The sequence below is a fragment of the Neophocaena asiaeorientalis genome, unplaced genomic scaffold, assembly GCF_003031525.2.
Source record: "Neophocaena asiaeorientalis asiaeorientalis breed wild unplaced genomic scaffold, Neophocaena_asiaeorientalis_V1.1 scaffold469, whole genome shotgun sequence".
In the NCBI taxonomy this organism is placed as follows: domain Eukaryota; kingdom Metazoa; phylum Chordata; class Mammalia; order Artiodactyla; family Phocoenidae; genus Neophocaena; species Neophocaena asiaeorientalis.
The window spans coordinates 319,674-335,521 of record NW_020172691.1 but is presented as its reverse complement, the minus strand read 5'-3'; the positions used below and the strand labels follow the sequence as shown (position 1 = coordinate 335,521).

Below are 15,848 nucleotides of genomic sequence, written 5' to 3'. Positions count from 1 at the left end.
CCGGGGCCGGGCCGCCTGGCGGCTCACCTGGGCCAAGCCCGCAGCCTCGGGGCGCTGTGGGCCGGTCAGTAGGGGTGTCCCGGATCTTTGGGCCGCTTCAGCTGCACTTTGAGCCTCTTCATGCCGATCTGAAAGCCGTTCATGGCCTGGATGGCGGCCTGCGCACTGGCCGGGTTGTCAAAGCTCACGAAGCCTGCGGAGACCGGGGTGGACCCACGATGGAGGGCAACGCGGGCGTCCTCTGCTCGCTCCAGCGCTGCAGCCCTGGCTGCCCGGCTCGCGGGGTCCTGGGGGCGGGGGTGTGCGCTCGCAGGGGCAGACGGCCCAGGGAGGAGTGAGGGCTTCGCAGAGCACACACAGCAGCCCTGGCCTGGTTCTGACACGCGCTGGGCTTGCGTGCCTGCGGGACGGGGCGCTCACTCCTCACCTGGGGTCTGCTCTGCTGAGACTTCCCAACTGACGTGGGGGACAGGCTGGCTCTCTGGGGGCCCCGGGAGGGCCATGTTCTCCCTCCCCAGACCCCATGCCTGCCTCCTTCGAGGCTCTGGATGCCCACCCTGTGCCTCCTCTGAGATCTCTATCCATCAAGGGTCTTGTCTGCCCATGTGACTGTGTCTGTCTGTCTGTCCTTGTCTGTTTCTCTGTTTCTCTCTTTGTGTGTGTGTGTGTGTGTGTGTGTGTGTGTGTCTTTGTGTTTCTTCTCTCTGTTCCTCCCTTTCTGTCTCTTCTCTTTTGGTCTCTGTCTCTCTTTCCAGTCCCAGACCCCCCCTCACCCTGGGCCATCAGAAACACTCCAGCATTCCCCCACCCCCGCCTTAAGCTTCCACCAGCATGACACCCTCCACCTGGCCCTACTCCTGCCCCTCACATGTTGGTCCTCACAGACTTCCTGGGGGACTGTGCAGAGACCACAGGGGCTGGGGAGGTCCTCCAGGGGGAGAGGACTGCATGTGCGGGCATTTGGGGGCAGGATACCTGAGCTCCATGGGAGAGGCTGGGTGGGAGGTCATGCAGAGAGATGGTGGGGTCAGGGCTGAGGGGTCTGGCTGAGGCCCATGGGAAGCCATAGGGGAATCTGGAGCTGGGGTGGGTGGATGTATTCACACCACCCACACCTCCCATTACATAGAGGAGGAAACTGAGGCTCAGAGAAGGCATGTGACCCCCTGACTGCTGAATGTGACAGAGTAGGTTTTCCTCCAGAAATTTCCTTCTTCTTCCTGGAAGCAGGATGTAGAGGAGGGAGCCTGGGCACTGGAGGGGGGGTGGTGTCCCTAACTTGCTGTGTGACCTCAAGCATGTCGCTTGACCATTCTGTGCCTCTCTTTCCTCCCCATGTAAATTGGGATAATTCTTCCCTTTTATGGTTGGATAATGAGTATATACAGGAGGTGCTTAATAAATAGTCAAAAGTCGACCCTTCCAAGAGGACAGGGTGGGTTCAGAGCCCAGATTTTGGAGTCAAACAGACTGGTTCTAACCTAGGTTCTGCCTCTTTGCTGCCGTGTGACTTTGGACAAGTTACGTGCCTCTCTGAGCCTTAATGTCCTCTGTTTCTGGGGACAAGGAAGTCCTCCCCACAGCCCACAAGGCCCTGCACGACCTGCCCTGTCCCCTCCCTGCCCTCCCCTCCTCCCTCTCTCCCCCTTGCTCACTCTGCTGCAGCCACACGGGCCTCCTCGCTGTTGCTCCAACATGCCAGGCACTGTCCTGCCCCAGGGCCTTTGCACATGTGGTTCCCTCTGCCTAGAACACTCTTCTCCAAGACACCCCATGGCTGGCTCCTCATCATTCAGGTCTCAGTTGAAGTGTTGCCTCCTTATCAGTCTGTATTTTCTTACCAGTTTTATTTTTGTCTATACCATTTATAACTCCCTGGCCTATATCCTATATTTGTTAATTTCCATCTCCTCCCCCTGGACCTGTGCTTTCCAATTTGGTTGGCAGCCACTGGCCATGGGTGGTTATTTCAACTGAAATTCATTAAAATTAAGTAAAATAAAAAATTCAGTCCTTTGGTCACACTGGCCACATTTCAAGCGCTCAGCAGCCACATGGGGTGGTCGGCTCAGACAGCAGAGATGTAGAGCATTTCTATCATCGGAGAAAGTTCTACAGGCAGAGTGGCAAGACTGTGAGCTTTCAGGGCAGGGATTTTTGTTGGCTTCTTGCACTGCTGTGTGCCAGGCACAATGCTGAGCGGTGGCACACAGTAGGTGTACCATATGTCTATTTGTTGATGAATAAATGAACAAAGGAGTCTTAGAAATGCTGCATGGTGAGTGCTTGGCACACAGTAGGTGCTTAATAAGTGTTTACTTTGATTATAAATGTGATTCTTTTTTTTTTCTTTTCTTTTTTGGCCACACCGCTTGGCTTATGGGATCTTAATTCCCCCACCAGGGATTGAATCCGGCCCTTGGCAGTGAGAGTACGGAGTCCTAACCACTGGACCTCCAGGGATTCTTTTGGACCAGACCTGTCTCATGGCTGACCACACCCTCCCAACCCCCATTCCAGGGCGAGGGGCACATGGGACAGGGCTGGCAAGCAGGAGGGGGCACCCGCAGCAGGGACTCACCAAAACATTTGCTCTGGTTGGTGGCCCGATCCATAAACACCTTGGAGGAGATGATATTGCCGAAGGGCAGGAACATCTGCGTCAGCTCCGTGTCTCCAAACTCCTGGGGGAGGTGGTAGATAAACAGGTTACAGCCTTCGGGACCTGTAGGTGGGGGAGAGAAAGACATAAAGCCCCCAAGGAGAGGAGGCGGACCCCCGGGGGAGGGGCACGGGTCCGGAGCCCACATCTGACATCTCCAGCTGTTGGGAGAGGGGTGCCCCGTGACACTCAGAAAGAAGAGGCATGGAAGTGGCAGGAAGGGGAGGCCGGGAGCCCTAATCCCTTGTCTATAAAATCCCACACTCAAACACTCCAAACCTCTAATGATCCTCAGGCCCCAGAGAACTTATAAAATTCGTATGATCCCTACCCTCCACAACTGAGATAAATTCTTCCATCCCAGACCCCAGATAATCCAAAAATCCCATACAACCCCAACCCCGGAAAATCCCTAAGCCTCAAACTCCTGGTCATTTATAGAAATCAGATGAACTGGGCGTAGGGTATACGGACACTCTGTACTGTCTTTGCAATAACTCCATAATTCTAAAACTGGTTTTAAAATGAAATATGCCTTTTTGAAAGTCTGATGATCACAGAATAAAATCAGACTAGTAATTGCCTGGTCCTAAACCCCAAATATCCAGATATTTTTCAAAACCTTGGATAACCCTCCAAACCTTGGATAATTTTCAAAACCTTGGATAATTTCAAAAATGATGCAAAAATAAAATCAAGTAAAATAGAGATTATTCTCTAGTCCCGAACCCCAGATATCCTGAAACCACCGGTAATTTTTAAATGATATGCTATACCAACCAGAAATAATTTTTTAAAGCACAGCTAACCCTCAGAATCATCCCCTCCCCCAGTAATTCCCAGTCATGGTTCATATAAGAACCATAAATAATAATAGCATTTTAAAATCTTGATTATCCAAAGTCATCAACAGTCCTCAAACCTACCTCTAATCCAAAACCTACAGACAACCTTCTCCCAGGTCCCCCCCCAAAAAGGTAGCCCTCAAACCACTGAGAATCCCCCCACCCTCACAATGAATATTCCCCACCCCAGAAAATACAAAATCCAAGATTACACATTCACATCCACATCCACCCTTATCTTCCTGATGGGGACCACAGTGCTGCCAACATGCTTCTTGTTGCTGTCGTTGTTGTTGTTGTTTGTTTTTGTTTGTTTGGCCGTGCCCCGAGATTTGTGGGATCTTAGTTCCTCGACCAGGGATTGAACCTAGGGCCACGGCGGTGAAAGCGCCGAATCCTAACCACTGGACCTCCAGGGAATTCCCTGACATGCTTGTTTTTAAAATGCAAGTGTGTTCCCATACAACTGATATGTTATGGAACAGTTTTGAGCAAACAAGAATTTTGTGTTTGTGTGCTATCTCATCTCCAAGAAACACTAGGTGAATGCAGAAAACCACACGCAGCTGCACCGAACCTCATAAGAAAGCAAAATGTGTGTGTGCGTGCGCGCGCGCGCGCATACACACACACACACACATACAGCTTCAACATCCAACTTTCTCAGTTCTCCAAGCATGTTATGCGCAGGGCCCATCCCCGTCTGGGGTTCCGACTCTCCGTCTGATTTCAGACAAGCCTTTCCATCACTTCAAGGTAACTCACATGCTGCAACCCCTCGGATGCCACTTCCCCCTGCAAACTTGCGGTCTTTTCCAAGATAAAGTACCAAATTTATTGTACTCTTCGGGTATCTCTAAACTATCTAACACGCGTAAAACTGTGCTACTGTTTTCATTAGCATCTTATCTTTTTTCTTTTTTGGCACCTCACGGCCAACGTTTCTGAATGGTGTACCACGACCGCATTTCCCCCACGAGCCTTGTAGTTGGTATTGTGAGGTTCTGCAAACTGAGGTGACTTTCCAGAAAGCACACATCCTGTTACAGCAGCACGGACTGCATCGGGACCAGCTTTTCTCCACTGCACCCTGCCAGTGTTCCCCTTCCTGCAGGCCCAGGGCAAGGGAGAAATTGAACAGAGCCTCACAGAAATCAGTCTGCGGGCCAGGCCACCCGCAAGCTTCCCAGGTCGTGGGGCGATTTGGGGCTTTTCTGGTTGGTTGCCTCTCCCCAGCCCCCGCTCCCACCCCCACTAGATGGATGAAGGAGAGGAAGGGCCTCCCTGGCTGAGTGCCCACCATGTGTCAGGAACCGCCGCTGCTTACTCCACAGCAAGGGGAGTAAGGTGGTCGCCTGAGTGGCAGATGAGGAAACTGAGGCCCGGAGCAGTGAGGTGCCTTCCTTATGACGCTCACAAGTCAGAACTGCGTGGATTTGAATCCCGGTCCTCCGACTCCAGAATCTAACTCCTCGCCCCCTTGACTTTACTGAGGAAGCCTCATTTGCCCCGAGATACCTCACCATGCCACCCCCTAAATTCTCTCCAAAAAATTTCAGAGAATCATCCCGTTCTGGGTCACTGCTATCCCTACTGGGTCGGGACTAGCCCCATTCCCACTTTCCGGAGGAGGAGACTGAGGCTCAGAGAGGAAGAGTCAGTCGCCCCCCCAAACACCCATGGGCTACGCCGGGGCTTGAACCCAGGTATGTCCGGACCCCAGGCCGAGCGGTTCCCCGAGGCCAGGCCGAGCCGGGGGTCCTGGAGGTGGAGGGGGGCGGTCAAAGGGCGGGGCTGGCGCCCAGGGGAGGTCGCGGCCCCCTCACCTTCTCGCTGCTGCTGCTGCAGGAGGGGCGGCGGCTGGGGGACGCTGTGCGCGATGGGCGTGATGGCCGCGGTGGGGTACATGGCTGCAGAGACCGGGAGCGAGACACAGGGCGGAGCGGGCGTGAGGCCGGTGGGCAGCCGGCGCGCGTGGGGGCGGGGCTAAGACGTGAGGGGCGGGGTCACAGCTGAGGGTGGGGCCAAGACCGGGTCTAGGGAAGGCGGAGGGGTGTGGTCACATGGGAGAGACGGTCTGAGGGCAAGGCCAAGGACCCGTCTAGGGAAGAAGAAGGGGGCGTGGTCATATTCGAGGACGGGTCTGGGAGGGGCGTGGTCGCATTGGAGGGAGGGGCCAAGGCAACAGGGAAGAGCAGAGTGGGCGTGGCCCTGGCTGAGGGCGGGGCCAAGGCAGCCTTTAGGAAGACAAGCCAGAGATCCGAGCGAGGCCCTGGCAGAGGCGGGGTCAGTCTGGGCAGGACATGAGGGGCGGTACCAAAGGCAGGTTATGAGGGGCAGGGCCAAATGTTGAAGAGAGGCGGGGCGTGGGGGAGGCCAAGAACTGGGATTGGGCCCAAAGTAGGAGGCACAGGCAGAAGAGGGAAGGTAGGATGAGAGGACGGCTCTGAGGGCAGGGACCATAGCTAGGTGTGGCTAGGGGCGTGGCGTGGCTAGCCCAGGTAGGACGCCGGGGGCCGAGGGGCAGGGTCACGCGCGGGGCGGGGCCGCGCTGCCTCCCTACCTGTGTACTGCTGTACTCCGGAGAAGGCGGGATGAAGGGTCTCGGCCACCGTCGGGCTCTGAGCTGCGGGGCAGACGGAGGGGCTGAGTGGGGCGGGGGCAGCAGAAGTCGTCCATCCACCCCGCAACACCCACCCCCAGCTTCACTTCTGCATAAACGTTTCACAGGTATGGAAACATTTTACAGGTGGGGAAACCAGCTGGCATAGGGCCGCTCAGGTAGGAAATGACAGAAGCCAAACTCGAATCCAGGTTTCTCAGACTCCAGAGAGGTTTAACAATCAACCCCAACTCTCTGTCCCCATCCTGACCCCTCTTGGTCCTCTCTTTTATTCTCTGGATTCTTCAGGACTCCAGGTCTCTGCTTTTGATCACCACACACCCCCAACCCTTCCCTTTATCCCTCCCCACACCTTGATCATCAGACACCCTATGGATCCCCTACGTGGCTGTGACCTTCCGACGGTCCCTAGGGGAGGACACAGGGGTAGGGGAGAGCTTGTCTAGGCAACCAGAGCTGGAGAGTCTGGGGAAAATTGAGCAAAAAGATCTTGAATGGAGAGAGGTTGCTAGAAGATGGGGTGGTGATGGGGGAGAGGTAAGACAGTAAAGAGGTCGCATGAACGAATTACTTTATAGTGATGGAACAGTTCTGTATGTAGATTGTGGTGGTGGTTACATGAAACTATACCTGTGATAAAATGACATAGAACCATGCACACACACACACACACACACACAAGTGCCTGTAAGTAGTGAAGTCTGAGTAGGCTCTCCAACTCCCGTTGAGTTCATTGTACTGTACCAATGTCAGTTTCGACAACATACTGTGGTTACATAAGACATTAGCATCCAGGGACGCTGGGTGAGGGGTACCAGTACCTCTCTATATTATTTTTGAAACTCCCCGTGAGCGCCAATCATTGCAAGGTAAGAATAAACAAATTCTCAGCGGTGGAAACGCAGATGACATACTTCACCTAAGCAAGGTGTGGGAAGATGTTTGCCTTGAAATTATGGTATAGGGTAGAGGAAGGTGAGACCTCTGCTTCAGGAGGGCAGAGCCCAGCCCAACAAATCAGTGCATGGCCAATATTGAATTAATGAATTAATGAGTGAATGAATGAATATGGGCACTGATATTTTCCCAAATGGTAACGATTACTAATGAAGATTGATGGTGCCATTCTTGGTACCAGGTGACGCGTTAGCATTTTACAGACTGATTGCCTCGTCAGTGCAATCTCATGAGATGACTGATGTTATCCGCCCCATTTCCCAGATGAGTAAAATGAGGCTCAGAGACTTAAAGAAACCTCCCAGGGCCACTGAACTGGAATTCGAACCCAGAAAGGTCTGGATGCAAAGTTTCTATGTTTAACCTCTTTCTCTGTGCCCACAGCTAGTATCTGTTCACCTGAGACTCCCTTTGTCCTGCCCCTTTGTTCCCTGGACACCAAGGCATAGGGACTCATGCTTGACCCGGGGACACCCTCCCTGCCTCCTACCACTCTCCTCGGCCCCCGGGGACCACCCGAGTTACCTGGGTAGGGCACAAGGCCATTGGCATATACGGTTTCTAGGGCGGGGTGCCCGCCAGGGAAGGGCACAACACCTGCGAAGCCATTGGTGATTGGAGCCACAAGGCCGGGTACGGCGGTGGTGCCGAGCAGCGGGGGCGAGTGCAGTCCTGGGGAGCGGAAGAGCGTCACGGGGAGCCTGATCCTGGCCCCGGCCCTGCCCACCCATCCATGGGTCCCTGGCGGACTCTCACCAGAGGCAGGGGCGATGGGTGTGGCGGGCAGCCCGTTAAGGCTGACGGCGCCGATCTGCTGGATGTGGCAGGGTGAGAAGGCCACGCCAGGGCTCAGGTAGCTGCCTGAGGTGGACAGGACCGTTGTCTGCTGCTGCATGAGCTGAGGGTGGAGAGGGAGTCAACGTGCACAGTCAAAGTGGCACCTGACCTGAGATCACGGCTCATGAGGTGGGGGGCGGGTCCTCCAGGAACTAGGGGGTCAGGCCGGGTATCTTGGCTCAGGTCGGGGTCAGGGATCAGTTAGGAATTGGGGCTCAGCCTGGCATTAAGTCTCAGTGTAGGATCAGGGCCTAGACTAGGTTCCAGGCTCCTTTAGGAATGAGAGCTCAGCCAGGGATTAGGGCTCAGTCTAAGATCAGGACTCAGTCTGGGACCAGGGCTCAGCCAATGTTGAACTCACTCAGGGCTGGGTCTCAGCTTGGAGTCAGCCAGGAGGTTTAGCTAGAATTCAGGCTAATCTAGATTTGGGGAACAGCTAGGATCTGGGGGTCAACTCAAGGTTGGATCTTCATTTGATGTTCACACCGGGTGAGGGTTCAGGCTGGATGTAGGGGTTGAGTCTGGTGTCCTGTCAGTCCAGAGCTGGGGCTCAGCTTGGGCTCGGAGCATAGTCCATGGTTGGGGGCTCAGCTGGGGTTGGGGTCAGGAAGCGGCCTGGATTTGGGGACTCAGCCACCGCCAGAATAAGGCCCTGAGTCAGAAAGACTGGGCCAGAGAAACAGAAAGATGGGCAAAGAGGCAGAAGCCCTAGACCGAGAATAGATGGAGAAAGAGAGTGAGACAGACTGAGCCAGATCCCCAGAGAAGTCTCAGAAGCCCTGCTGGAGACAGAAGTGTGTCTGCTGGGGTCACTCACAGCCTGGGCGTAGGCACTGTAGGGGCTGAAGGGCAGGGTGAGGGACGGCGTCAGGATGCCCAGCTGGCCCACCATCTGCTGCATGCGCCGCAGCGTCCGCTCCTTGTCCGTGTCAGCAAACTTGACCACCAGGCTGGAGGAGGCACCCTGCAGGGGCAGCCGCAAGCAGGGAGGGAAAGAAGGGGGGACGTAGCCGGGACTCTGGGGTCCCTTACGAGGGGTGTAGGGGTGTGGATAGCAGCAGCTGTCAGCCCCACCCTCGAAGTCCCAGGTGCCACAGTGAGGACAGTCTGGAGATCAGCATCCCAGGTCTCGCACTTGACCCTGCAGCCCCCTCGTGCGCACAAGTGGGGCGTCCGGGCGCGGGGGGCTGCATCTGGGGCATAGTGAGGACCCTGACTGTCAACCACACTCTCAAGATGGGTGGAGAATCCAACTGCTGGAGGGGAACAATGGGGGCCCGCATGGGGGACCCTATAGCTGTCACCCATACCTGAGAACAGGTAAGGCTCCAACCATCAGAGAGGTTGAATACCTCCTCTGATGGAGAGCTCACTCCCTGCGCCGCCCACCAGCTCCATCACTGGACAGCTCGGAGCAGGAGAAAGCCTGACCTTCGGATGAGCTGACTCCTGCCCCTCTAAGGATTAAAACTGATGCCTGAGGACCCAGAGAGCAATAGAAGGAAGGATCTGAGACTGCCCTGCTCTTCACACCCATTTCCCAGAACAACAGAGAGTGGGTCCCCAAGGCCTGTCTTCCCCGTGGCAGATTTGGACATTTATGTACAGTGATGGTGGCTCCCAGGGCCACTTTCCTTGGAGGCAGGGCCACCCCCAACACCTGTGTGGTCCCCTCCAGCCTCTCACTGCTGCAGGCCCACAGGCTCCCGGCTCCAGACTCGTCCCCACTCTGGCCCCACGGGGACATTTCCAAATGACCTGGTCCCTTCCCTCTGGGGCCCCCCATCACCCTAGGAGGAACCCCACACTTCTCAGCCTTGAACTGCAGGCCCCTCCAGCCCCATCTCTCCCTGCTCCTCTGGGGCTCACACACATTTGCACACACTTACACATGCATTCCGCCCACACACTCACCATTGACACACACACATGCATACACTCCCAAATACGTGCACATATACTCACACACTCACGTGCACAGTCACACATGTACACACGTGACCGCCTACATTCACATGCATGCTCACTCCTCCACACACAGACATCTGCCTTCACACTCCTACAGATGTACACACGTGCACTAGCTCCCCCCACGTCACCCACACACTCGCACATAAACATACATGTGCACGCAGATACATGCTTGCACACGTGTGCTCACACGAACACACCCACTCAACACACGTGTGCGTATGCAGCCACACGTGTACACGTGTGTATGCACCAGCGCACACGTGCACACGTATCCATACCCATTACACACACCTCGTGTGCACACTGACACCCACCTACTCACAATCACACACAGACACGCACACGTGCACACACCAACACACACACTGGCCTGCGCGTACTCGCGTACGGGCAGCCACGTGCTGGCAGGACATCCATACACACTCCACACTTACTTGCAGGCTCACACAATCACACACATACACCCACCCATACCACCATCAGAGATTGCGCCTCTTCTCCCCACCATGACCTCTCTGAAGAAGGGCCAGGGGCTACCAGATGGCTGGGATGGTAAGGCCGGGCCCCCTTGCTCCTTTCCCACCCCTACTCCCATCGCCCAGGGCAACTCCGACTCACCGGCATGGTCTGGCTGCCATGCAGGGCGTGGATGGCCGCCTGAGCCTCCGTATGGGAGGAGAACTTCACGAAGGCACAGCCTGCTCCGAGAGAAGGGGAACGGGTGAGAGGCCACAGGAGAGGGGCTGACAGCCCTGCACGGCCGGTCAGCATGGACACAGGCAGCCCAAAAGTCGGACATCCGAGAGACAGCCAGCCATTTGTTCAGACAGACAGCTGGACAAGGAAGGATCAGACAGTAAGACAAGCACACAGCCAGCCAGCCAGACAGCGGTTTGTCCAAGACCTCATCAGAGGGTGTGAGGAGGTGCACAGGTGGAGAGGCAGGCCCTGCCCATTAGAACAAGTGAAGGGGATGGGCTTAGAGAACGCCCACTAGCCACCAATGCCACGAGATCCAGAGCTGTAATCAGATACGCAGAATTAGAGTGACAAACCATCAGACACAGACAGAGAGAGATGCAGTCCTGTGGGCACACTCAGGCAGAGGTACACTCAGACCCAGACAGATACGCCCATGTGGCCAGAGTTGGATAGATGGGGATGAAAAGTCACCAGGCAAGGGGAGAATCAGGTGGACAGACAACCAGAGACCACCAGACACAGGCGAATCCAGACAGACGGTCATAGGCTACAGTTCCAGACAGAGAGAGGGCTATGGAAGAGCCAGGCAGATTTGGGGTAAGGGGGGTGAAAATGTTCCGGGACTAGATAGTGGTGACAGTGGCACAGTTTTGTGAATTTTGTGAAGCACTTCACTGCACACTTTAAAAGGGTGAATTTTACAGTATGTGATCATATCTCAATTACAAAAAAAGAGTCAGGCAAATAAACAGTCAGGGACCATCAGATACATTCAGTCCCAGTAAGATAAAGTCGCCAGGGCAGAGAGAGGCAAACTGAGACTCAGTCCCAGACAGATGAACCTCAACACGTAGAATCAGGTAGACGGAGACCACCAGGCACATGGATACCCAAACAGAAATAGCCATTTGGACACTCAGAAAGAGTGGCAGAGACTGAGAGACACAGGCGGAGTGATACTCAACCCTAGGTACATGCAGTAAGGTGAGTAGACCGGAAAACAAGTTTCTGGAGATCATTAAACAATCATTCCTGCATGGTACAACCATACAGGAACGGTGGAGCAAGTAGGATCAGGCACAGGACATAGGCAAATCCAGATGGCAACAGCCCCATGGACAGAGTCAGGTAGAGACAGGCAGCCCCAGACGGACACGAGCACACGGGTAAGACCGCGTAGGACTGGACAGTCTCTGCTCGCCCCGCCCCCCGGAGCCGGCCCCGCCCTCCCACGTGCCGCTTCCGCCCCCTGAGCGAGCCCCACCCTCTTGTGTACCTAGCGGGGCCCCATACCTTAGCGGGGACCCATCCCTCCAGCCCGCTCTCCACGTGCTAGGCCCCGCCCACTAGGGGCCAGCCCCGCCCCACGATCCCGGCCCCGCCCCCTGGATCCCGCCGCGCTCTCCTGTGCCCGCTCCGCCCCGCCCCATCCTTCCAGCCCCGCCCTCCCACAGCCCCGCCCCCAGCAGCCAGCCCCGCGCACGGCCCATCACCTTTGCTGCTGCCGTCGGGCCCCCGGAGCACGGTGCACTCGTCTATGACCCCGAAGGGCTGGAACAGCCGCAGCACGTCCTCCTCTGACTGCTGCTTGTTCAGCATCCCCACAAACAGCTTCCGGTCCCCTGTGGGCGGAGACACCACCTCAGCCGAGTCCTAGGCTCCGGGAATTTTCTCCGTCCATCCAGCAGAGAGTGGAGGTAGCAGGGCGTGGAGCAGGGCGCCTGGACCCCCCTGGGCCCTCTTCTGCGCGTGTGAGGGAGGACACAGCCACGCGCTTTCCCTGCCTGGGTCTCTCCACCTTTCCACGTGCCTGCGAGGTCCCACCTCATGGAGTGCCCCCTGCCTGGAATGCCTCTCTGTCCAACTGCTTCCACCCTCTGGGCAAAACGGCCTCTCCCTCCTATGCACTCAGAGTCCACACAGAGTACCAGGGTTAGGAACTGCCTTGCCTGGCCCGGGTCCATGTCTGTCTGTCTGTCTGCCATCTAGATTTTCCAGGCTGGGGTGAGCGCTGAGGGCCCCTGCATCCTCACAGTGCCCAGCAGAGCTCCCCGCCCAACCTTGCCAGGGCTCAGGAGGGGCCAAGCAATCAACGTCTATTGAATGAATGAACAGTGTGTGGGCACAAGACCAGGTGCTTGGGGAGCCTGGGGTTGGCTTGGGGCCTGGCTGCAGGCCTGGCTGGGACCTGCCCAACTCTAAGGCCAGCGGCCAGTCTGGACCAGCCTCTCCCATGTGAGGTACCAGAACTCTGTCCCCCACTCCCCCTGGGGGAATTGCGCTGCTCCCCTGTAATCAGGAACGCGGCAGCTTCCTCTTCCAGGAAGGGTGAGCTTGGTTACTATGGAAACCCGTTCTCTGGCAGCTGTCACTCATAGGGGTGGGAGGGAGGGAGAGACATATGAGGGAGAGAGAGAGGGACAGGGAGAGACTGAGAGACAGAGACAGGCAAAGAGAGACAGTAAGAGGCAAAGAGAGATACACAGAGAAGCACAAAGAGAACCAGAGAGATAGGAGGAGAGAAAAAGATTAGGAGAGAGAAACAGAGATGGAGGGAGAGGGAGAGAAGGAGAGAGAGAATGAGAGACAGAGAGACAGAGATGAAAACATGCAGATCCCCCCACTCTAGTCCCTGACCCACAGTGGAAGCCAGGCTGGAGAGTGTGAAAACAGGCTCCCATTCCCGATGGGCTTTACCAGGATCCTACACATACACAGAGGTCCTAACAGCCCTACCCCCTACAGCACCTCCAAGGCTGGCTGCTCTCCCTCAGCCCCCCATCCACCTGAGATGGGGAGGGGGGTCAAAAATATCCAAGAATGACTAGCCTTGGATCCCACTGGGGACAGCCAAGCATCTCCCCATGGGCACACAGCCACCCAGAGGTCCAGCCTAATGCAGACACAGGGCCCAGCCTGCACACCCACGCGCCCAGCCAGGAACAGTCAAGCACACACGCTTGAACATATACACCCACGCAAAGCCCAGGCACGCAGATGTGCACACAGTCAGGCAGGCACCCCCACTGCACCTGCCAGAAACACACATGCACTTGTGCACACACTCGCATACATCTGCGCACAGCCGTGCCCAGGAAGGCATGCTCATATACACACACCTGCACTTGCTCAGACATGCAAACATGCACATACACGCAGAGCCCAGAAACCAATCCATAGTCCTTCAGGGACCCCATCCCCTCTGCGTCTGAAGATCCCCGTTATTGCACCCTGAGACGAGTGGGGTATTTCAAGTTCTAGGGGAAAGCAGCAGGACCTGGCCACACCTCCCACTGCTGGGCCTGTGGCCCTGTGGTTAGGAGGAGGGGACACGGCCTCCCTACTCTCCCACCCCACCCCAGCCTGGGCCTCTGCCTCTCCCACCACCTTTGTGCAAGGATTTCCCTCCTCCCATTCCTCTGCCAACCCGCAGCCTGGTGGCCACGGAGAGATGACAACTACCTCCTCGGCTTTCGCTGTCCGCAGGCTTCACCTGGATTGGCCGTGCCATCTGTGGAGAGAGGGGGGAGGGAGGTCAAGGTGGGCAGTGGGGGTAGCATGGGTGGGAGCTTCACCTGAGCTCTGCTGGGCACTCCTGTCCACCTCCCCAGCCTCAGCATCCCACCAACCTCTGGCAGCAACCAGCACCTCAGTCACACCAAGTGACACATGGTCCCACCTACAGGGCTTTGCTCTTGCTGCCTGGAAAACTCCCACTTTGCCTTCAAAGCCCAGTAACAATAACCCTTCATCCAGGGAGTCTTCTTGCCTCCCCAAATGTGATAGATGGTTTGCAAAGATGGCCCAACTCCTGCAGCCCCTGTATGTGATGTGATTTTGTGGTTCCTCTCATCAAGAACTGGAGTCTATTTCCCCACCTTTTGCTTTTGGACTTGGCCATGCGACTTGCTCTGACCAAGAGAATGTGGTGGAAGTGAAGCTGTGAGAGTTCCAAGCCTTGCCCTCAAGAGAAGTTGCCTTTTTGGAGCCATGGAGGTTGCCAGGTGGACAAATCCAGGTGAGTTACTGGAAGACGGGACATCTCATGCACAGAGATGCCCTGCTGACACACAACGCATGGGAGTCCTGGCTCAGCTAGCCTCAGTCAAGCCCCAGTTGACTGCAACTGCATGAATGACTCAGGACAAACCAGTAGAACTGCCCAGCTAAGCCCAGCCTGAGCTTGTTAACCAACAGAATCATGAACAAATAAAATGGTTGGGGCAGTTTATTACTCAGCAGTAGCTGACTGATACACCAAGGCAGCTACTTTTGGACAGCTCCTTGAGCCTCGAGTGGGGGGAACTGTCATACTTCAGTGGACTGGCCTGCAATCTGGACTTATTGTTCTGGACTCTGTCCCCCACTCTCAGCACTGAAAATGGAAGAAACCAGTGAACTGTTCAGTGGAAGAAATCCTTCTCTAACCCCCACTCCTGCAATTTACCCAGCCAGGGGTATCAGCTAATGCGAGTATTTCAGAACAGATTTGAGGGATGTGGGGTTGGGTGGCATTTGCTTCTCTGTTGATTCTAGGACAGAATCTTCCTCCCAACCTGGTGTCTCTGGTGAACTCCTACTCATCCTTCAAAACCCAGCTCAAAAGTCCCCATGCAGGCAAACCTTCCACCTTTTTGGGTCCCTTCCTCCCTCTGCCTCAGGGCAGGAAGTGTCTATGTGTTGCTCTGTTTCCCTCCAGACTGAGACCATAACATCACAACCCCGCCCCTCAGGGCAGGGTACAGGAGAGAATCAGAGGAGTTTGCTGAACTGAACTGACCAGAAGGAAGTGGCCAACACCCATCAGCATAGAAAGGCACCTGGTCCCTCTGCACCAGGCCTGGGGTTGGAACAAGTGCTGGTCCCAGCCCCCCTCCCAGGTCAGACAATCTCGGAGTAGATCCGCACAGCCATTCAGAGGTGCTTGATAAACATGTTTTTAAATCACAGTGCAGCTGCCCAGCAAGCTTTCAGAAAGATGCACAATTTTTACGCTCTTTTACAGATGTCAAAATCAAGGCCTGGAGAGGTTATTTTTCTGCTTCCCTTCCCCTCGGTGAGCCCCTCCCGCTCTGATACCCTCCCTCTTTCTGAGTGTGTGTCTGGGGCACATATGGGCCTCCTCAATGTGAACACAGCCTTGGGAGCCCCAGACCAGAGAGGCTTCTGTTTTCCCCACTTGGCCCCCACTTCCCCCAGCCCAATCTTCCTGCCACCCAGCCACACCCTCAGAGGAACCCTGACCAGT

General features: G+C 55.8%; 1 protein-coding gene across 3 annotated transcripts in view; it reads right to left on the bottom strand.

Moving 5' to 3' along the window:
• Positions 1-65: 65 nt before the first annotated feature.
• CELF5 (CUGBP Elav-like family member 5) overlaps positions 66-15,848 on the bottom strand; it is a 17,037-nt gene continuing 1,254 nt past the window's right edge. For 2 of the 3 annotated variants that reach the window (XM_024740034.1, XM_024740035.1), the window contains exons 2-11: positions 14,060-14,111; positions 12,094-12,222; positions 10,517-10,596; positions 8,742-8,888; positions 7,844-7,985; positions 7,613-7,759; positions 6,071-6,133; positions 5,334-5,417; positions 2,582-2,725; positions 66-193 (exon numbers count right to left, since the gene is read on the bottom strand). In XM_024740034.1, coding sequence (XP_024595802.1) covers positions 66-193; positions 2,582-2,725; positions 5,334-5,417; positions 6,071-6,133; positions 7,613-7,759; positions 7,844-7,985; positions 8,742-8,888; positions 10,517-10,596; positions 12,094-12,222; positions 14,060-14,111 — 1,116 coding nt within the window. The remainder of the gene's footprint in view (positions 194-2,581; positions 2,726-5,333; positions 5,418-6,070; positions 6,134-7,612; positions 7,760-7,843; positions 7,986-8,741; positions 8,889-10,516; positions 10,597-12,093; positions 12,223-14,059; positions 14,112-15,848) is intronic. The other variant, XM_024740036.1, reaches the window with a different exon arrangement.